Source organism: Centrocercus urophasianus, unplaced genomic scaffold (genome assembly GCF_019232065.1).
Source record: "Centrocercus urophasianus isolate 14NV4802_14NV808 unplaced genomic scaffold, USGS_Curo_1.0 seq_12, whole genome shotgun sequence".
Classification (NCBI taxonomy): domain Eukaryota; kingdom Metazoa; phylum Chordata; class Aves; order Galliformes; family Phasianidae; genus Centrocercus; species Centrocercus urophasianus.
This window is the reverse complement of record NW_024884364.1, coordinates 44480625-44498634: the sequence shown is the minus strand read 5'-3', so window position 1 is coordinate 44498634 and position 18010 is coordinate 44480625. Positions and strand designations below refer to the sequence as shown.

Here is an 18010-nt window from a genome sequence, read left to right as displayed (position 1 = left end):
AATGGAAAACAAAATGAAGTTTATTACTTTTGGCTTTTAAGCATACAGAAGCCATTTACTGCCATTGCTTACAATGAAAAATTTAGTGACATACTTATGTTAATAGGAATTATGGATGAGCACTGAAGAGCAAGTAAAACTTCAGGATTTTTTCCAACATAATTCACTGTCTGCAGCATTGCCCAATTAGATCAACATTCCTTTATTTAAATTACTCTGTTTTAGTATCTTTCCGTCCTGCAGTGATGGTATCCTGCTGGTACAGCATAAGGAGATTTGAAAACTGTTGAACTGGAAGAAAACCCTGTATATTTTGGCTGAAAAAAGACCCATGTTCTTGGTCTCTTTTCCCAGAGCCTTAATTTTAAGCCTGTTGCAAATTAGCTCTGATTTGTGCTGGACTTTTGTTTTCTTTAGACCTTGGAACCTGCTTTTCCCAGCAGTTCCATGCTTGCAGTTTTGATGAACACTGACAAAAATTACAGACTAAGGCAGTGTTCTAGTGAAGTTGGAGTAGGTAGGCAGTTGTTAACATAAGCAACTTGTGAAGCGTTGCGAGTACCTTGCAGCCCTAAATATTAAAATCTCACTATGTTATATGAGCTCAGAGTTAAGCTGTCAGTTGAGAGGCCATTATTAGCATTAGTTACTATTGATTTGGTGAAATCATGGAAACATAATGCTGTGAGGGATGATAGGTGGGTCACCCTTCCCAGTTACAGGCACCTGGCTGTGTTGGAAAACTAAGATATTCTTAACTTATTGAATGTTCTGCCCTCAGAACGTTACTTGATACTTCTAATTCCTCAAAGCCCTTTGGCCATTCATCATCAGGAATTGCAAGTGAAAACTGGGACCCAGTTCAAGAAATGTCTGTAACAGCAAATTAAGTGTGCCCACGCTGATCTGTGGGGCTGACTTGAAGAGGTGGAGAAGGGCTCCCATCCATCGTGCTGAGAGCTCCCGGACTCCTGAGTGGAATGGCCACATGCTGGTTCCATGCAGGGAGCTGGTCCTGGGGATCCCATCTGCCAATAACTGCTTTGCCTAGTTAAATGCGGAGGTCCTGACAGACTGATCTTCAGAAGTCTGTTAGGTAATGTAATTTTTTCCTCACTTTGACCAAAATAACCCACACCTGGTCCTCTGGTTGCCTTGTGTAGTCTATGCCTTTGACATCTGGGTAAAGCCTGAGTCACTAAGAGGATGAGAGAGGGTTTGCTGAGTTCCATTATGGGGCTGTTTGGAGAAAATGTGCAACCAACTAAGGTGCCTTCTTACTGTGTAAAATTATGTGAGGAATATGTCCTGCTGGCAAGACATCCTGACCTTTGAGAGAGTGAACTTTTTTGTTATGGAAAGAAGAAAAAAAACGATTTTGCTTTTGGCAGTCCACTACTCATATACATGATGGTTCTCTCCCAAGCAGCCATGTTAAACTGAACCAAAAGATACTTGTTCAGTTTGCAATCACTGTGCAAGAAAATGATGGCGGTTTTTGATCATCTCCACTGTTTTGCTTGCAGATTAACATATTTTGTATAGTCAGTGCATTAGGTACTGAAGAAGCCTGTGACTATAATAAAACATGAAAGACTTTGCCATCTGCCACTCTAATATAATACAAATGGATTATCCTCTTCTGTCATGAAAATTATATATTAAATCTGAAATGGCTAGGCAAAATAAATTATGGTTTGAGGAATCGTAGAAGCTAGTGCAGTTAGAATTGAATTTGGGAAGTAGTTGATGGTTGCCATAAAATCCTTTCTAAAGAGATTTCTGGGAGAGTGGCAGAATAAAAGTGAGTATTTTAATTAAAACATGTTGTAATAACTTCTTGAATTTGGCTTCAGATTTATCATAAAATCAAGAACAAAGCAAGGCAAGAATCCAATGCCTGTATCTCATGTGGAAGGCACATACCTCTTCCTAGTTCTCATTCATCTGGTTTTGTAGAAGTGGAGTACTGAAGCAGGTTGTTGTTAATGCTTCCATCTGTGTCCAATTCTTTCCTTGCGAATGGGCTGAATGTTGCAGCAATTTATTTGTATTTGCTGCCTTTTGCCTAAACCTTATCAGCAGCTCTCAGATAGCTCGGGGAAAGAAAAAGCTTATCAAAACTTCAGGGCTGCACAGTGTGGTGAAGAAGACAACAGCACACTGAGACCCCAGGAGCTTGTTGCATTTGCATCCCTATGGGTTTTCTTTCTGTGTTATCATTTTTCAGTTTCTGTAACAAGCAATAAAAGAAACTGATGATTCAGTGTGGGGTAGACTAGACTCAGAGAAACTGGAATTGAGACATCTTGACTTCTTAGAAATTGCCACTAAACACAGAAAAAAAAGTAAATGTTTAGAAAGGAGAAAAATACCTCTTAAATGAAGTTACTTAGAGATGATAGAAGATTGCAATGGGCACATACTGAGCGTTAAGCATATTTAGCATCCTACTTTTTCATACAGATAAGCTGTTCTCAATGCTTTTTTTTTTTTTTTTTTTTGCAAACCTAAGCAGTGATACTGTATAGGTAATGATTACAGACTATTCCAGTGAATGCACAGAGGTAATTTCATTTCTGCAAGTGGTGCTATTGACTACAGTGGTGCTATTTCCATTAAAGTTAGCCTGAATGTAAGTTTGGGCTGGACTCAATTGTGGAAAAGATCAAATATATATATATTTTACCTCTTGCAAAAAGCTCTCAGTTAACAGAACAGTGAAAACTCCATGAGGACCCTCTGTTGTGGGAGACCAGTTATGAACTGGACCTGTCTTGAGAAACAGGTGTGAAGTCTATATATTATCCAGCATTGCTAAACAAACAAACAAAACAACAACAACAAAAAAATACAACTGGAAATGTAAGCAAAGAACTAATTGTAAAGTAACACATTCTTGTACAGCTAAGAAAATTTTTAATCTGAGGCTTTCAAAGCCCTCAGCACTTAACTGAGTGTTGCATGATCTTTTAGAAAGGTACTGTTAAGTATTGTCTTGTGGAGCAGTGAGAAGGTTATGACTGTCTGGTCCAAGATCAGACCATGAGACAGAGAGCATTCACAGTTCCTAACGCTCTTCCTAATGATGAGGAATGTCTGTCCTAATGCTCAGTATTGGTCATAGGTTGGTCTCAGGCTGTGATCATTTCACAGAGACTTTATTGGCCAATTTTATCTTGTGTCAGGAAGAGTGAGGAGGATAGTGCTCTTCTTAGCAAGAATGGGAGAATATATGAGTACAGGAAAAGGTGACACCACCTCTTAATAACTGGATGTTGATCTAGGCAAAGGGAAACTCTTCAGGAAACTTGGAAGAACCATAGCATGATTAAGGTTGGAAAAGATCACTAAGAAATCTAGTCCAGATATGTCCAACCCATGGCCCAGCACAGCTCACACTGAAGCCACCACTGCCTCACATAATCATGGTGGTGGATATGCCCCACTGAGCGGCCTGACCCAGCCCCATGGATGAAACCAGGGCACGGGGCACAGTGCAGTGCTAACTCAAGTGGTGGCAAATAATTGTATGCATTTTGATTCACTGGCTAAGCAAGGTGCTCTAAACAGTGAAAAATATGCAGCCATGCTTTCCATTCTGATACAAGAATTCAAGATCAGGTTTCAAGATTGCCAAAAAATTATCATTTTTTGGGGTAAATCTGTGACTTTGTTTTCAATCAGCATAAATGCATGACCTGCAAATTTTCAGATGGTATCTTTAGAGTCAGGTATTCAATTCAAAAACCCGATCATATCTCTCTTCTGGACTTTTGTAATCCCTATCTTAGCAGAGAGAAATGCCACTTACTTCATAGTCACCTCCACTGTATCGTTGCATTTTGGCACTACATACATTTGTGAACAACTATTTTCAAGGGTGAAGCACATGAAAAATAAAATGTCATCAAAAATCTCTGAGGAACCCATTGAGAGGTCACTGAGAATGCCAGCCACTGCCATTGAACCAGGCTGATGTATTTGTTTCATAGAAACAAGGCCACATATCCCATTACTTTTATGAATTTGTTGCTCTCCTTTTTTTATGTTGTAGTAAAAAATATTAGAAATTAAAATGTTTTGATGCTTATACACGTTAACGATAGTATGTATTTTATGAGGGCGGCTCCAAGAGTAATGCCTCCTACTGTATTCTGTTGGCCTATGACGTGAGAGGCGGATGTTGGTGGTATGGCAGTAGAGGTTGGATGTTCTCACCGATATTTCAGTACATGTTCTTGCCATGTGACATATGGCAGCAGGGGGGCAGTCTGACACGATGGTGTCTGACATAGAAATGTGAATAAAGCAAAGGAATGGAATTGAAGTCCTCCATACAGAAAAAGATGGCACCTGCTGAAATTCGCTGATGCTTGCTGAACATTTCTGGAGATCAACCAGTGGATGTGGGCACAGTGAGGTTGTAGGCGGCACATTTCAGCAGTGGTGGCGCTGACAGTGGGCCATATTCGCTGGTGCAGATTGTTACGAGCACCGATTGTTCATCGGTGGTGACAATGCTCATGGTGATGACTGCTGAAGAACAGTGTTCTGTAGCTGAGAATTTGCTCTATCAATTAGTGTTATTATGCTCTTTGTATCTGTTGTAATTTCCATGGACACAAATGGGAGGCATTACTTTTGGAGTGACCTACGTATATGCAGCCCAAGATGATTCTTCTTCATTCAGTGTGGCGCAGGCAAGCCAAAATATTGGACACCCATAATCTAGTCCAACCATCAGCCCTTCACTGAAAGAAGAAATTGATGCTCTTTTCTGTGGTCACTTAGAACTTCTTTCCAAAATCAAGATATTTTCAGTCCTGCTCTGCAAAATGTCTTTTGTACTGCTAGTAGAACACGCAAGCAGGATTTTCTTTACCCAGCTACTATAACCCTGCATGTGGAACCAGCCATACCAGTACTTGCTGTTTCAGAAGCTTGCTCGATTCAGTGGACATGAATGAGACACTTCCATCTGAGCAATTTCACACTATTGTAACTGAATTTTCTTTTGGAATACTATATTACATAAGCAGTATAATCTCTCCTGATAGTCAAGACTTTATATTGTTGAGTTTTACAAAGTAAAGTATGATATAACTAAAAGATTTCCAAGATATAGGAAAAGTTTCTTATTGCTATGATGGAGGGAGGCAGTTTATTGTTGTGCATCTTGTAAACATATTTGTAAAGCCTGTCAAGCCTTGCCTCGGGGACTTGGTAGGGTTAGTTGAATCAGCAAACCTTCTTTGCATTGATGCAAGTTGCAGTTGCACAAAAGGCTTTTGCCAGGGTTAAGTGGTGTCAGGCCCTGGATGCAATCCACTGCAGTAGCATGCAGATTCTTTATGCTTGGAGACTTGTGTTGGAAGACCATGACTTTGAGAAGCGAAGACTTGTTCATAGGTGGGAACTCAGAGCTCTGCTGGCAAGTTATTAATGCACAGAGCCAGCTTCTGCATGACCAGCAAATGGCGGACTCTGAGGAGCTGAGGCTTATGGTGTCAGCACCTGCTGCCTGCCCAATTTGTGGGGCAGGAGCAGTCTGCAGGCTCTGGATAATGCAGACAGCTATTAATTGTGCTCTCCTCTGAGCCAAACGCTGAGAAATGGCCTGTCCCGCGTGCCACTAGATGGCACTTTAGGGACACGGCAGCCCCTCGGTTTCGTTCATTATGCATGGTTGTGTTGCATCGCCAGAACTAGCTCTGTTTTTGGTTTTGTTTTTTTTTTTCCTGATCAAATGTGGGGGTTTTATTATGGGGGTTTTTTTTGTTTGTTTTTTGTTTTGTTTTGTTTTGTTTTTTACTATCCACCTGCTTCAACGAGTCCCTGCCCCAGTGCCTGCTGAGCTTTGCAGGCTGATCTGTGTGCAGCCCCTCTCACTGGCCTTGTAGCCTGGCCTCAGCCTGCAGGTACCACAGCCACACAGCTGCCACAACTGTGGGGCTGACAGCCACAGGACAGCACTAGCTGCTCAAATATATGCATATAGATATATATACATGTGATGTATTATTAGGAAATATTTGATCAAACTGTTGGAAATTTGAAAATCTCATGGTTTTGGTGTTAGCCCTACTATTTGTATTTCCTTCCACCGGGACACGAAGTTTACCTTTTTTTTTCTTTTTTCTTTTTTCTTTTTTTTTTCTTTCTTCTGCTTTTTTCTTTCCCCTTTTCAATTTTCTTCACTTTAAAATAATGTTCTCCTGCAAGGAAGGCTGTTTCTAAAAATCAGTTTTTCTGCAATTATTAGGGTTTGGGTTTTTGCTGGTTTTTTTTTCTCTTTTTCTTTTTTTTTCCTTTTTTTTTTTTTTTCTTTTTTTTCTCCAGGCCCACTGTCTTATTCTAGTCTCAGTTTTCCTTCTTATTTGTAATTGACATTGTAGAGTTCAAGTCTACTTGGTTATTTCTACATTGCTTCAACACACCACATTTTATCTACACATAAACAAGAGAGAGTTGGTTTCTTTTATCCTCCATTCTGTAGAATAAATTGCTGAATGCTTGCTTGTGGTGCCAAGTTTGATGGAGATTCCAACAAGAGCATGAGCACCAGAAGCAGCCTGCCTGGCCAGATTGCTGGGGGTTCTGGTGCCCCTATCAAAGAAAGGTGTTTCAGAGCTGCCTCTCACACATCCACCATTGCACTGTTATGCAGCAAAGCTATACCATGAGGACTTTAGAGAGCATGCATAGTACGTGACTCTCTGAAATACTAGATTTACTCTTGATGATGTCCCTAAATGAGCGATTTGTCAAAGTGATGTGATTTGATGCCAACTTTATTACGTGGCTCTGCTGGGGATTTGAGCTTTGCTATCACCAAATCATTTGTGAAAGCCCCGTAGATCTGCCAGACTGCAGCTAGCAGTGCTTTGAGCTTTGATTTCTTTCAAATGTATAAAAAGTGGTTGTAGAAGTCAGGGAGGTTATGGGCTATTCAGATTGCTGATAAAGAGATGTTATGTTGCATTAAATGCAATTTTAAAGGTCTTTGATTTTTGTAGACAGAAAAAAAGATTGCTTTTTCAATTTCACTCCTATTTGCACCAGAAATCAACAGATATAAATGGAGCTCTTGGATCCATGAGAAAGGTTTCCAGAATTGAAATGTTGCTAACCAGTAGCTCTTTGGAATCCAGATGCTTATGGTACTAATATTCAAATAGTGGTGGAAAGTTACAGTAAGTTTATTTTTATTTTGCCATAGATAACACTACAGATGTGGCACACCTAGAGGAGGGGGGGGGAGCAATCATGTCAGCCAAGACAAATCTCCCTCTTCTCCAGGGGAATTTCACATGCATTTTAAAAAAAGATCACAAATCTCTCTCCTCTGTGTACATGTTCAACATGTACGGTTGAAGAGCGGCAGTAACCTGACAGAACTGCTTTTCCCCTGCAGCTTTCCGCTGAGCTCTTACTGTTTTTGTTACAACAGAAAGGGAAGTGGAATGAAAAGAGAAAAGTCCTTCATTTTTAAATACACCAAATTCTGCACATTCTGTCATTTTTTAACCTATGGTTTAACGCTGTGAAACTTCTGACCACTCCAGACCTTGATGGGTCTAAGCAGAAATCTGGCAACAGCAAATTAGGTTCCTCAGCGTGTGACAGGTTATTATTTTTTTGGCTAAAATTCCAGCCCCTTTAAAGTTTGAGGTTTGCCTTGAACTCCTTTTTTCTAAACACAAGCTTTCACCTGGGTGGAAATGAGTCTTTCTGGAGGAGAGAGCACGATGGCAGGCTGCCTGTCCTGCCTGGGGGCTGCTGTCAGCTTGGCTCCGACTTGACAGGAGCTGGGAAAGAAGAGAAGAGGCAGCCTGCGAGTGCCAAGCGCCCTCAGCCTCCCCACTGCTGCCTGCCTTCCCGTCTTCAAAAGCCAGCTGAGGCTTTCTAGACAGAAAACAGGCGTGCCCTGTTTATACCATGTTTGCTGTAGCATGCCCAGGGACAGGCAGCTCCAAATCCCGGTGCCCTCGCGTAGCAGATGTGCCGTGCCACATCCTGCTGGAGTAAATCGAACGGTGCTGGAAGATCTCAGGGCAGGCACCACCAAGGGTTAACCCTCCTTCTGATGTTCGCCTGTGTCAGACGCACTGCTGGGAGGGAGTTGTGGTTTGCTGAAGTGTAGACCTGTGCTTTGAGGGTTCAGCTTGGTTTCTGTTTGAAACATGAGAAAGGAGGAAGGAAGAAGATTATTTGCCTTTTTCTTTTATGGCTGGTGTTTTCAGTAGCTTTACTGGAATTTTTGGTATAATTCATACTTTCTCACTCCAGCCTTACCATTTAAAGACACAGGCTTATGCCAGTGAACTTTCATCAGTTTCAGGAGATGATAAGGTGATGGGGTGCAGCCACGATCCTTCTAGCATTTATCCATCCTCATCTTGGTTTTTAATTTGAGTGCCTAGGTCTTAGGAAGAGCCCTGGAAGGAATTCTGGGAATGAGATCATTTATATTTTAAAGATGGATATAATTCCTAACTTTTCTCAGAAAAAAGAAAAGCCCAAAACAATTTTTCTCTTATTTCCTAGCACAGCGAAACACAAGAAAATGGTTTCATTAGAAGTCAACAAAATACATATGTCATCCATTCAGCTGTCACCCTAGGACTCTATTTCCCCTCCCATTGAATTGTTAAAGTAACTTTTCTCTTGTGTATGATGTTTCCTTACATTGACATTATTGTATGTGACTGCTAGTTGTTTTGTGTGTGTAGTAAATGACTGATTTGTTGTTACAGACAGAGCAAGTATCTGAGGTTGAATTACATCCTCAGATGAATAGACCCCCATCCCAGACAGAAGAAAACAGCTCAGCAAAAAAGGTGAGACCTGCATGTTGTACTGTTGTTGAGTGATTTGCCTTCATCAACAAACGTAGTTGTTTTAAGATTTAAAGCAATTAAACTGAGGGTGAGGGTTACGTTTTCACATGTTTACCTTCTCCGGAGGTCAAGGCGCTAGAGAGAACTGGGATAGTGTGTGACATCAGCTCCGATAAATCATTGAGAAGGCTCTTATACATACACATCAATGCACGTGCTTGAAGAAAGGCAGCTTGCCATTTGTTTCAAATCAATAGGGGGCTTGTGAAGCCTTAGGGAAGACAAAAAAGGATTTGATTCTACTTGACCCCTGTCTCACTGTAATTCTTCCAAATCGTGATGCACTTCTTGCTTCCAGTTATTAAGGATTCAGTTTTGATGTAAACGTACTTCTTTGCTGCAAGTCAGAATTTGCTACTAAGTGTACATACAGTGGGGAAGATTTGCTCAAGATATTTGCTTACAGTGTGCGATTTCTAATATGCTTTTGTATGAACATGATTTGTGTGAAGTAATCGCTGAAGTTGTGGCATTCTTCACAGATTCTGGCTTATGAATGGAATGGCCCCATCAGTGTCCATGAGCATTTCCCTGCTCCTGGTCATGTTCCCCGTGCCTCCTTCCATCAGTGTCAGACAAAACAGATTTTTGATACGAGGCAAAGGCAGATCCTCCCTTCTCCATCCCCTTCAGCATCCAAACAGCATCTACAAAACCTTTGCTCATCCCAGTCAAGAACTGCTGTCAGGTGATATGTCTATTGCCAGGGAGCATCATCACACTTCCTCCCTAATGGGAGGTGCAGAAAAATGCTCTAGTGTCCATTCCTGTACATGATGAAGCTTTCCAGGCAGTGTCCTAGCTCTACCTGTACTCAACACATCCAATTTCTATCCTAGCCCTGTTTGTTTCTTGCTACTTTGCAGCCCTGCTGGGACAATGAAATTCTGGTGGTTCTTCATGCTTATCCTCTTCCCACTGGGCTGCAAAAAATACAGAGCAGCACCTGGCTGTGGGGTGCAGAAAACACGTTGTTGGCACACTGCTGACTCACCTTGTAGGGCTGGTGCAACAACAGCCAAAGAGCCCTTTTGCATTTAGGTATTGGGTACTTCTTCTGTGCTTGAAATGGAACATAGATTAATCCTGTGGATTTCGTAGTATGTTGGAGTTTTAAGGTAGACTGCAGTTGTGTGCTTGGAATCCCAGCAGTTCATAGCTGTTGAAGGCATGCACAAGTTCCTTTCCTGCCGTACATCATAAGCTATGTGCAAGCATAGGATTTCAGAGCACAATGTTATCTGAGATCTGTGCAGTGCTGATATGCCTATGTCTAGATTAAAAGGTCTCATCATATTCTGAATTGTTTTTAAAGCAATGGCAGAACTGTTTCTTTTTAAATATCTAGACCCCTTCTCTTCTTATAATTCTAATTCTTCTAATGATTTTAATTACTAATGAGTTTATGTTGGGGTTTCTTTTTGATGTTGTGCCAGTCATAGCCGTCTCTTCTGCTGAGTCAGGCTGTTTACTATAGTTCTTTTTCTTAGGATTGCATTGTCACTGCGTGTTTCTTTGTTTAGTTTTATTCCTATATTATTAACAAATGACCAAACCATAGTAAGGAAGATAGCCTGGCCCAGTAGCGCAGACTGTGCAAGTGATAGTAAAACTTGATCTCTGCTGTTGATTGTGACACCAAATGAGTAACTTTTGTCAAATCACTTCATTTTTTTTGAGTCTTAGCTTTCTCATTTTTGAAATAGAGCAGTAAAAGTTATATTGCTTGCAGAAGCGATCTAGTAATTAAATGCTCTGAAAGACACATATTTATATTTCAGCATAAAAGCAGCTATAAAGCCACTAAACCCACTTCCCATTGCAAAAAAGAAAGGAAAAAAAAAGAAGGATGACTTAACTTAAAGGTGTGAAAACAGCTCGTACCTTTTACAGGCATAAAAATCTAAAGCTTTTTGTTTTACCTGCAGAGTGGATTTTCTCTACGATTTAATTTATCGAGAGATGTAACTGTACTTCTACACTTCCAACATGTTGATTTTGCATGCATGTGTCTTCCTAAGCTTTTTTCGATGTTATTTCATGTAAGAGAGTAAGGGAGAAGCAGGGAGAGAATGTGTGCCATGGGGTTAAGGACTGAGGTAGGAAACAGGATGGAAATGATTGATGATTGGTTTCTATTGACTGAGCGCAATTAGAAATAAATCTTACTTTGGTCATGATGATTTGGGGCCAACTTAGGGCTAGTGTATATGTTCACACCCCTTCTATCCCTTTCCCAAATACAATCCAGTTCTGAAGAGCCTGTCATCCAGATGAAGATGAAACACCAGTGTTATCATTTCACTCGTTAAAGGGTCATAGGAGTTATTGTTCCTTTGAACTAAGTCAAAAACCCAAGAGGCTATTACTGAATTTAGATTAAGCCCTGTTCCACTTTAAATTACGAAAGCTTAGGCCAGATGTCAGCAATTTCTGTCCCGACCTGGTGACGGGATGCATACAACCTGACTTAATTTTGCTGTGCTTCTTCCTTGCAGGAGGTTGTTCTTGCTCAACCGCCCTCCAAACCGGCCCGCAGGAAGCTCCGGACAGAGGTGCAGGGGCTGGAGACCCCTGAGCTTTCTCCTACCGTAAATGTGACCTCTTCCCAGCCAGCAGCAAAGCCTCACCTTCCAGTCCAAAAGTAAACAAGCTGTACCCTGCATGCCTAACTGCGCCATCAGATCTGACGTGGCAGGGTTTGCTTTTTGTGTGATTTTGTGCTTAACATTTCTGGCTTTCAGAATTCTTCACAAGATACAGGTTTCTGAAATTGTCATCTGGCCACTCCAGTACAGACTAAGGCTGTAATGACTCTAAGTTGGCAAAAAGTCCTGATTTGTCCTACTTCTGTGCCTGGTAAGGCACATCTGAAGAGCAAGCCTTGCCTTACTGTTCAATCAGCATCTCTAACTCAACTCCTTTTAGCTTTGTGAGTGTGTGTATTCACTTTGCACAAATCTTATGGAATTTTGATCTTTGCTTGGGCAGATAGAACTAATTCAGTGCCCAAGAATCTAAGTTGTTAAATGCTTGATATGTATCCTTGTGATGTTTCTTCCTCACAAGGAGGGTTAGAAATGAGCTGTAGACCATTTGTGATAATATAGTGCCAAGCCCAGCATGTGTTGTTTTCTCTCATAAAAACAGGTTGAAGCTGTTAGCAACAAAACTAAGGGATTTAAGTATGTATGTATTTAATAGCAGTATTAAAGGGGAAGAAGAAATGGTAACTGAAGGCATTTGAAGCCCTTTTGCTTCTATGTATCTCCCTCAATAGGAATTGTCTAGCCTGCCTCCACCCAAGCCTTACAAAGACATCTGATTCTGCGTGAAGCTAAATGGAACTGCCCCAATCAGTTGAGCAGTTCTTGGCAAGCTGTTTGTCAACATACCACATCTATGTTTCAGAGACGGAGATTAGAAGAAATGATAAGACTCATAGGATGCGCTGCTTTGTCCTTTGGGAGTGCAAATTCCATAGTGGTTTAAAAACAGAGAATAGCATTTGTTAATGTCTCAACTTAACCCTGTCTTGTCAATCACTTTCCTTAAAAATTCAAATAATAATGGGGCTATATCTTCCTGGGTTGTTTTTTTTTTTGTTTGTGTGTGTGTGTGTGTGTGTGTGTGTGTGCGTGCTACTGTTTGTTTCCTGATGGTTTTACTTTATGGCCTGTGGAGAGCAGTTTGAAGCAAAATAGTGAAGCAGAAAGCTGATAGTTCACTGGAAGATAATAGCATAAAGACCAGAACGTGCTGCAAAAGAGCCTGTTGTAAAGATCAGTGCCATCAGCTGTGTTAAGAGAGTGAGCTAATGAGGACAGCATACCATTATGGACCTTATTTAAATAGGATATCTGTTTTACATAAAATTTGTCATTAAATAACTTTTGCTGCCTTATGTAAAACCTTAAAGTAACCTATCTGGAACGGGATTTGGATATTCACCTACTATTTTCTATATATTTTTTTTCCTTTTTCCTCTCATTACCTCCATCTCTTAGAGTAGGTCGATCTTCATATATTGAGCTGTCTCTGTTTGTACCTAACTGCCTGACAGCAAATCAGTCCAAATCAGTCACCATGGGTCATAAAGTCATAATGATAATAGGTGAGGAATCTTTCATTTACACAGCCAAAGAGATAAGGCAAGTCTGTAAGTCATCTGCCTGTATCTGTTTGTGACATCAGGTGGTTTTGGTAGAAATAACTACTTTAAGGGAGTAGGGGGGAGAAAGATAAATTTTCTAAGTGAAGAAGCTCTAGAATCAGTAGTTCTTCAAAATAATCTGAGTCAGTATTTTCATGCTGATGTCCTTTTTTTTCTGAATAGAATGGTTTTTGTGTTTTCTTTTAACCACTCCTGAATCATTAAACTGTGCAAGCGTCTGAAAACGGCTAAAATGCAGACACTGCAGGAAGTACAGCTATGTGAGGGCTTTTCTTAAACTGAATCAAATTTTAAGATAATTGAGACAGCCTAAAATGTTTCTGTCACTTGAATTAAGGAGTGTGACCGCTTTATTTCAACCCCCATCTCACTTGGGGGTTACATTTTTCTTCATTTAAATATGTAGTTTGTACTTATCTTTGAAGCATATTCCAGTGTGTATAGTGTGTAGACGCACAGAATGGATGGCTGGTCTTCTGGCATTGTTGGGGCTGTTAATTGAAATGTTCTCTATTTATCTGTCTGGCAGACAGACTTCCAAGCAGAAAAGGGCTATTCAGACTGCTATACGAAAAAACAAAGAAGCCAATGCTGTGCTCGCCAGGTTAAACAGTGAGCTCCAGCAGCAGCTGAAGGTAAGGAATGCATTGAAAATCAGTGACAAAGCTCCCTACAATTGGTTGTGTGGCAGGGTCAGCAGAGAATCTACTTCATCCTTTCAGATGAAACCTACTGCATTACTTCCTCACTTTCTGGAGGAGAATAACTGTGTTGTATGTGTGCCTAAATTAGACATTCTAGGAAAAGTTACCACCTATCTGCATTCGGCTTCGTTGGCAGCTGGAATAAGTCTAAAGGACTTGTCTTTCTGAGAAGTCCAGGTAATGTGATGGTAGCACCCACCACAGGTATAACTATCTTGTCATCTGATCAGTTGTGCTCCATCACTGTCTCCTGGAGTCACGCGTTTGGTGTACATGGACTGGCTAAACAGTGCTCTTTATGGAATCATGTAGTACTGGTTGTTCATGGCACCTGTTGGCTTGTCTTTTAATGTGTTCTTAAGGGGCTACTTTCTTATAAATATCGGTTCTGTTTTTTATTGTTCCCTCAATCCAAAGATATTACCAAATTCAGCTTTATATCTGCTATGGCTTTTTTTTCACTTGTATATTATGAACACATTTGCCTAGGAAAGGCAAGGGACCCCCAGTTTACATTTGTTCTCTAGTCAAGATGAAAATCTGATTCCTTGTTCAATATTAACATAACTTCTTAACTCACTTGCTTGAGTTTATCTATAGTCCTTCTTTTCTTCCATTTGCTACCTTCAGTGAGCTTTAATTCACATAATGGGCCTATGCTGTTACCTATTTATTGCCTATATTATCTGTGGTTGAGTGGTAGTGGTGTGGTATTTTTGGACAGCAAGGAGAATTACTGGAACAGTGGAGCCCCGGGCCTCTTCTCAGCACCAGCAGTTTGCCAGGCTGCTCTTCATGGGTGTGGGGTTATGTGCAAGTGCTGAAAAAGTGACAGCATGTCTCTCTTCATCCTCTAGGAGGTCCATAAGGAACGAATTGCCTTGGAAACGCAGCTGGAGCAGCTACGCCCTGTAACTGTCTTGTGACCTCCAGCACACTGCACAGCAGCAGAGCGTGTGCACCAACGGCCTTGCAGCCACCAAGGTGACATGGTGGGTCTCCGGCTTGCCCTCCACACCCTGCTGCACCTGCTTGCCTCTGTAGATGGGGAAGGTACAGAAAGCAAATACCAAACTCTCAGATGGCTCTGGGCAGGTGCTTTGCCCTCTTGTCTCCCTCTTCCTAACCTAACGTGTAAATGCAGTTTGCCACTGAAATGAATGAGAGTATTTTATTTATGCCAAGAGCCCCTGATTTATACATATTCTTGCAACGCCTCCTATCCTGAATGTTAAGAGGTACATAATTCCAGAATTGGTGTTTAAATGTAAAACCCGTCCTCTGAGATGGGTTCCTGGATGTTACCAGCTTCTGTAGGATGGTAGAGGACGTGTGGATTGAAAGCACAGCAGGAATCCAACTCGTTAGACGAAAAGAGTCTCTAGCCACAATCATGTGTCAGATAATTATTTTCTTAGTGCTGTTTATTATTCAATCACAGATGTATTTTAATGTTAGAGAACTTGTATTTTATAAGTTACAATTCATAAGAGAGAACAGTAAAAATATTAAATTTTTATTATTTTGGAAATTACAAAAAAAAAAAATCTGTTTTTTGAGCTATAACTCTTTCCTATCACCCATATTTGATCACTTGCTTGCAACTGACGGTGTCTCTGCATAAAAAAAATTTCTTCAAACCAACAGTGTATTTCTAACAAGAGGTTAAAAATGCATTCTGGGCATTTTTGTAAAAGCTATCCTAAGTGTATTTGTATTGGTCTGCTTTGTTGTTTTAACAGCTGCTAGTTTGTTTTAAGGACATGTGTAGGAACTGTATTTCCAAAAGAAGAGAGAGATCAAAACTGCTGCACATGAGATTGCAAAGTGAATGATGGAACCAATTGCTTTGTACAGCAGGCTTTCATTCAGGTTCTGTTGCACCTCATTGAAGATACCACTGATAGGATGAAGCTGCTAATGCCCATCTGGTTTTCAAATGGAGAAACAAAGATTATTATTATTGTTGTTGTTGTTTTTACCTGGTCTGCTCCAAGGCCAATTGAACTCCATGGAAAATTTTCATGGATGTAGTGGTCATTGGCTTTAATCTCAGTTCTCGTGATGGAAGCTTCTAATTAATGTTGCTTTATCTCTTAAGGGGCCAATATTCTTATACTGAGTGATTTCAGAGATATTATCAACCTTGCTCCTTTCATGGATATGATGTGTGCTGTGCTGCTAGGGTATGTCACCTACTTGTTAGTCATCTTAAACACAATGCTGCTTATGTGTCATATCCAGTTGTTCATTGACTTAATATAAGAATACACTTTGCAAAAACTGTGCACCAGATCGGGGGGTTTTTTTTTGGGCCATTTTTGGTCTTATACATTCTCCCATTAGCTATATGATGGCTTTGGGGTAGGGAGGAAGGAGGAGCAAATTTGAAATAAGTAGGTGGCCTCCCTTTGGGATGTGTCATAGCATGGCTGCAGTGAGATATCAGGGGGCATCAGAGCAGCCAAGAGTTTTGTTTAGAGATAAATAAGAATGACATCAACAGGAAAGTGTAAAGTGATGAGGAAACACATTATTTTTGCTGCAGTGGTTGCAGATGTGGGATATGGATCCAGAAGTCTAAAGGTGACTTTAGTCTAAACACTTATTGCAGAATTGTTAACAAAAATCTGTTTCTATAACACATTGCTTTTGATTCAACTAAACATCACTGTGTGAATGAGCAACAGCCTTTTCTCTGGATTTGGAAGAACGTTTTTAGTGGGACTATTGCTTAGATGGAGTCAGATGGTCATTTCTGATCAGTGACAAACTGTGAGAGCTGCAGACTCCTGGGAAGCTGAAAAAGAGCTATTGTCTTTGTGCTATCAGTGGTGCTGTTTGAAAACTAGCATTGTTTATTTGTAACATTGAGTCTTTCCTGAAATTTTATTTAGGTTAAGTGCTCTTCTGTGTTTGCATTTTAGTTCTCGTGTTGCGTTTGATTAATAAACCCCTGCTATTAAATTGGAAATAACTGTATGGCACCTTTTGTTTTTTCTTTTGTATGTGATTTTTGAGAAAAGCTTTTCAATGATTCTGAAGAAAAAATATAATATACATGTTGCATTTTTAAGATGGTGAGTGACTATTTCATGTTTAATAGGGACTTCCTCTGCTGTCATCCTCCATTTACTTCACTTGATTTATTCATTGAATAGGTAGTGTTTCAAAGAATCATAGAACGGCCTGGGTTGAAAAGGACCATGATGATCATCAAGTTTCAATCCCCCCTGCTATGTGCAGAGTTGCCAACCACCAGACCAGACTGCCCAGAGCCACATCCAGCCTGGCCTTGAATGCCTCCAGGGATGGGGCATCCACAACCTCCTTGGGCAACCTGTTCCAGTGCGTCACCACCCTCTGGGTGAAAAGCTTTCTACTAATATCTAAAAGTAGAAAAGTCTGTTTTCTGTCTTTTTCCACCTGAAGTACCTGATTACCAACAAAGAAGTTGATACTTAGTTGTTATTCTACCATGGGACTTAGTAAATTTATAACGTCGCTGTCACTGAGGTTAGATTTTGAGAGGTGCAATCAAATGCCATGCTTAGCTTTAAGGCCTATAATATGAGTTTGTTCATATTCTGTGTGGTGTGGTATTTGCTGTGATGATGATACAGTAGTTGACATGGAGACCAAAACAGTATATTCAAGGAGAAATGTTGGTGTGTTATGCATATATTGCCTGAAAACATTCTTCTGTTTCTTAGTCCTTAAATATTTGTGATATCCCATACAAAATAATAAAGCTTCCCTACTTTTGGGAGGCTGTTAACATTTTGAGAGAGACAGGAGAAGGCATAATGAAGCTGTGTTTCTGACAGTTGTTTCATGCAGCTATGCCCATGGCTACTATTAACAGACCCTGACTGGTCAAAATTCACATCTAAATCTAGTACTGCAAATTTACAGATCACAGGAAAGTGATCAGCTTTAAGCCCCTGGTGTTCCTGGACTAGAACAGAAGTTGGGACCTGCTTGTGCTTAACTATGGAGCAAGAGCAGCTTCCCACACACCAAATCTTGCTTTCCTTAATCCACTTTTTCTGTAAGCATTAGTACAAAGTAGAGTATCTCCAGCAAGGTAGGATAACCAAGAAGAGAAGCTAGAACATAGCTTCCTAACATCTGGGAGCATGCACTGACCATGCAAGGTGCCCCTTTTTATGTCTTTGCTTTCTTGTTAGCTATTCCAATTTGGACAATTAAATAGTTTTGTCCACAAG

At 40.5% G+C, this 18010-nt stretch overlaps 1 protein-coding gene across 2 annotated transcripts in view; it reads left to right on the top strand.

Moving 5' to 3' along the window:
- Positions 1-17001, top strand: part of REPS2 (RALBP1 associated Eps domain containing 2) — a 95735-nt gene extending 78734 nt beyond the window's left edge. For both annotated transcript variants that reach the window (XM_042810174.1, XM_042810173.1), the window contains exons 15-18: positions 8760-8843; positions 11402-11547; positions 13607-13712; positions 14639-17001. In XM_042810174.1, the coding sequence (XP_042666108.1) occupies positions 8760-8843; positions 11402-11547; positions 13607-13712; positions 14639-14707 (405 nt within the window). In that variant the 3' untranslated portion in view covers positions 14708-17001. The remainder of the gene's footprint in view (positions 1-8759; positions 8844-11401; positions 11548-13606; positions 13713-14638) is intronic.
- The last annotated feature ends 1009 nt before the right edge of the window (positions 17002-18010 follow it).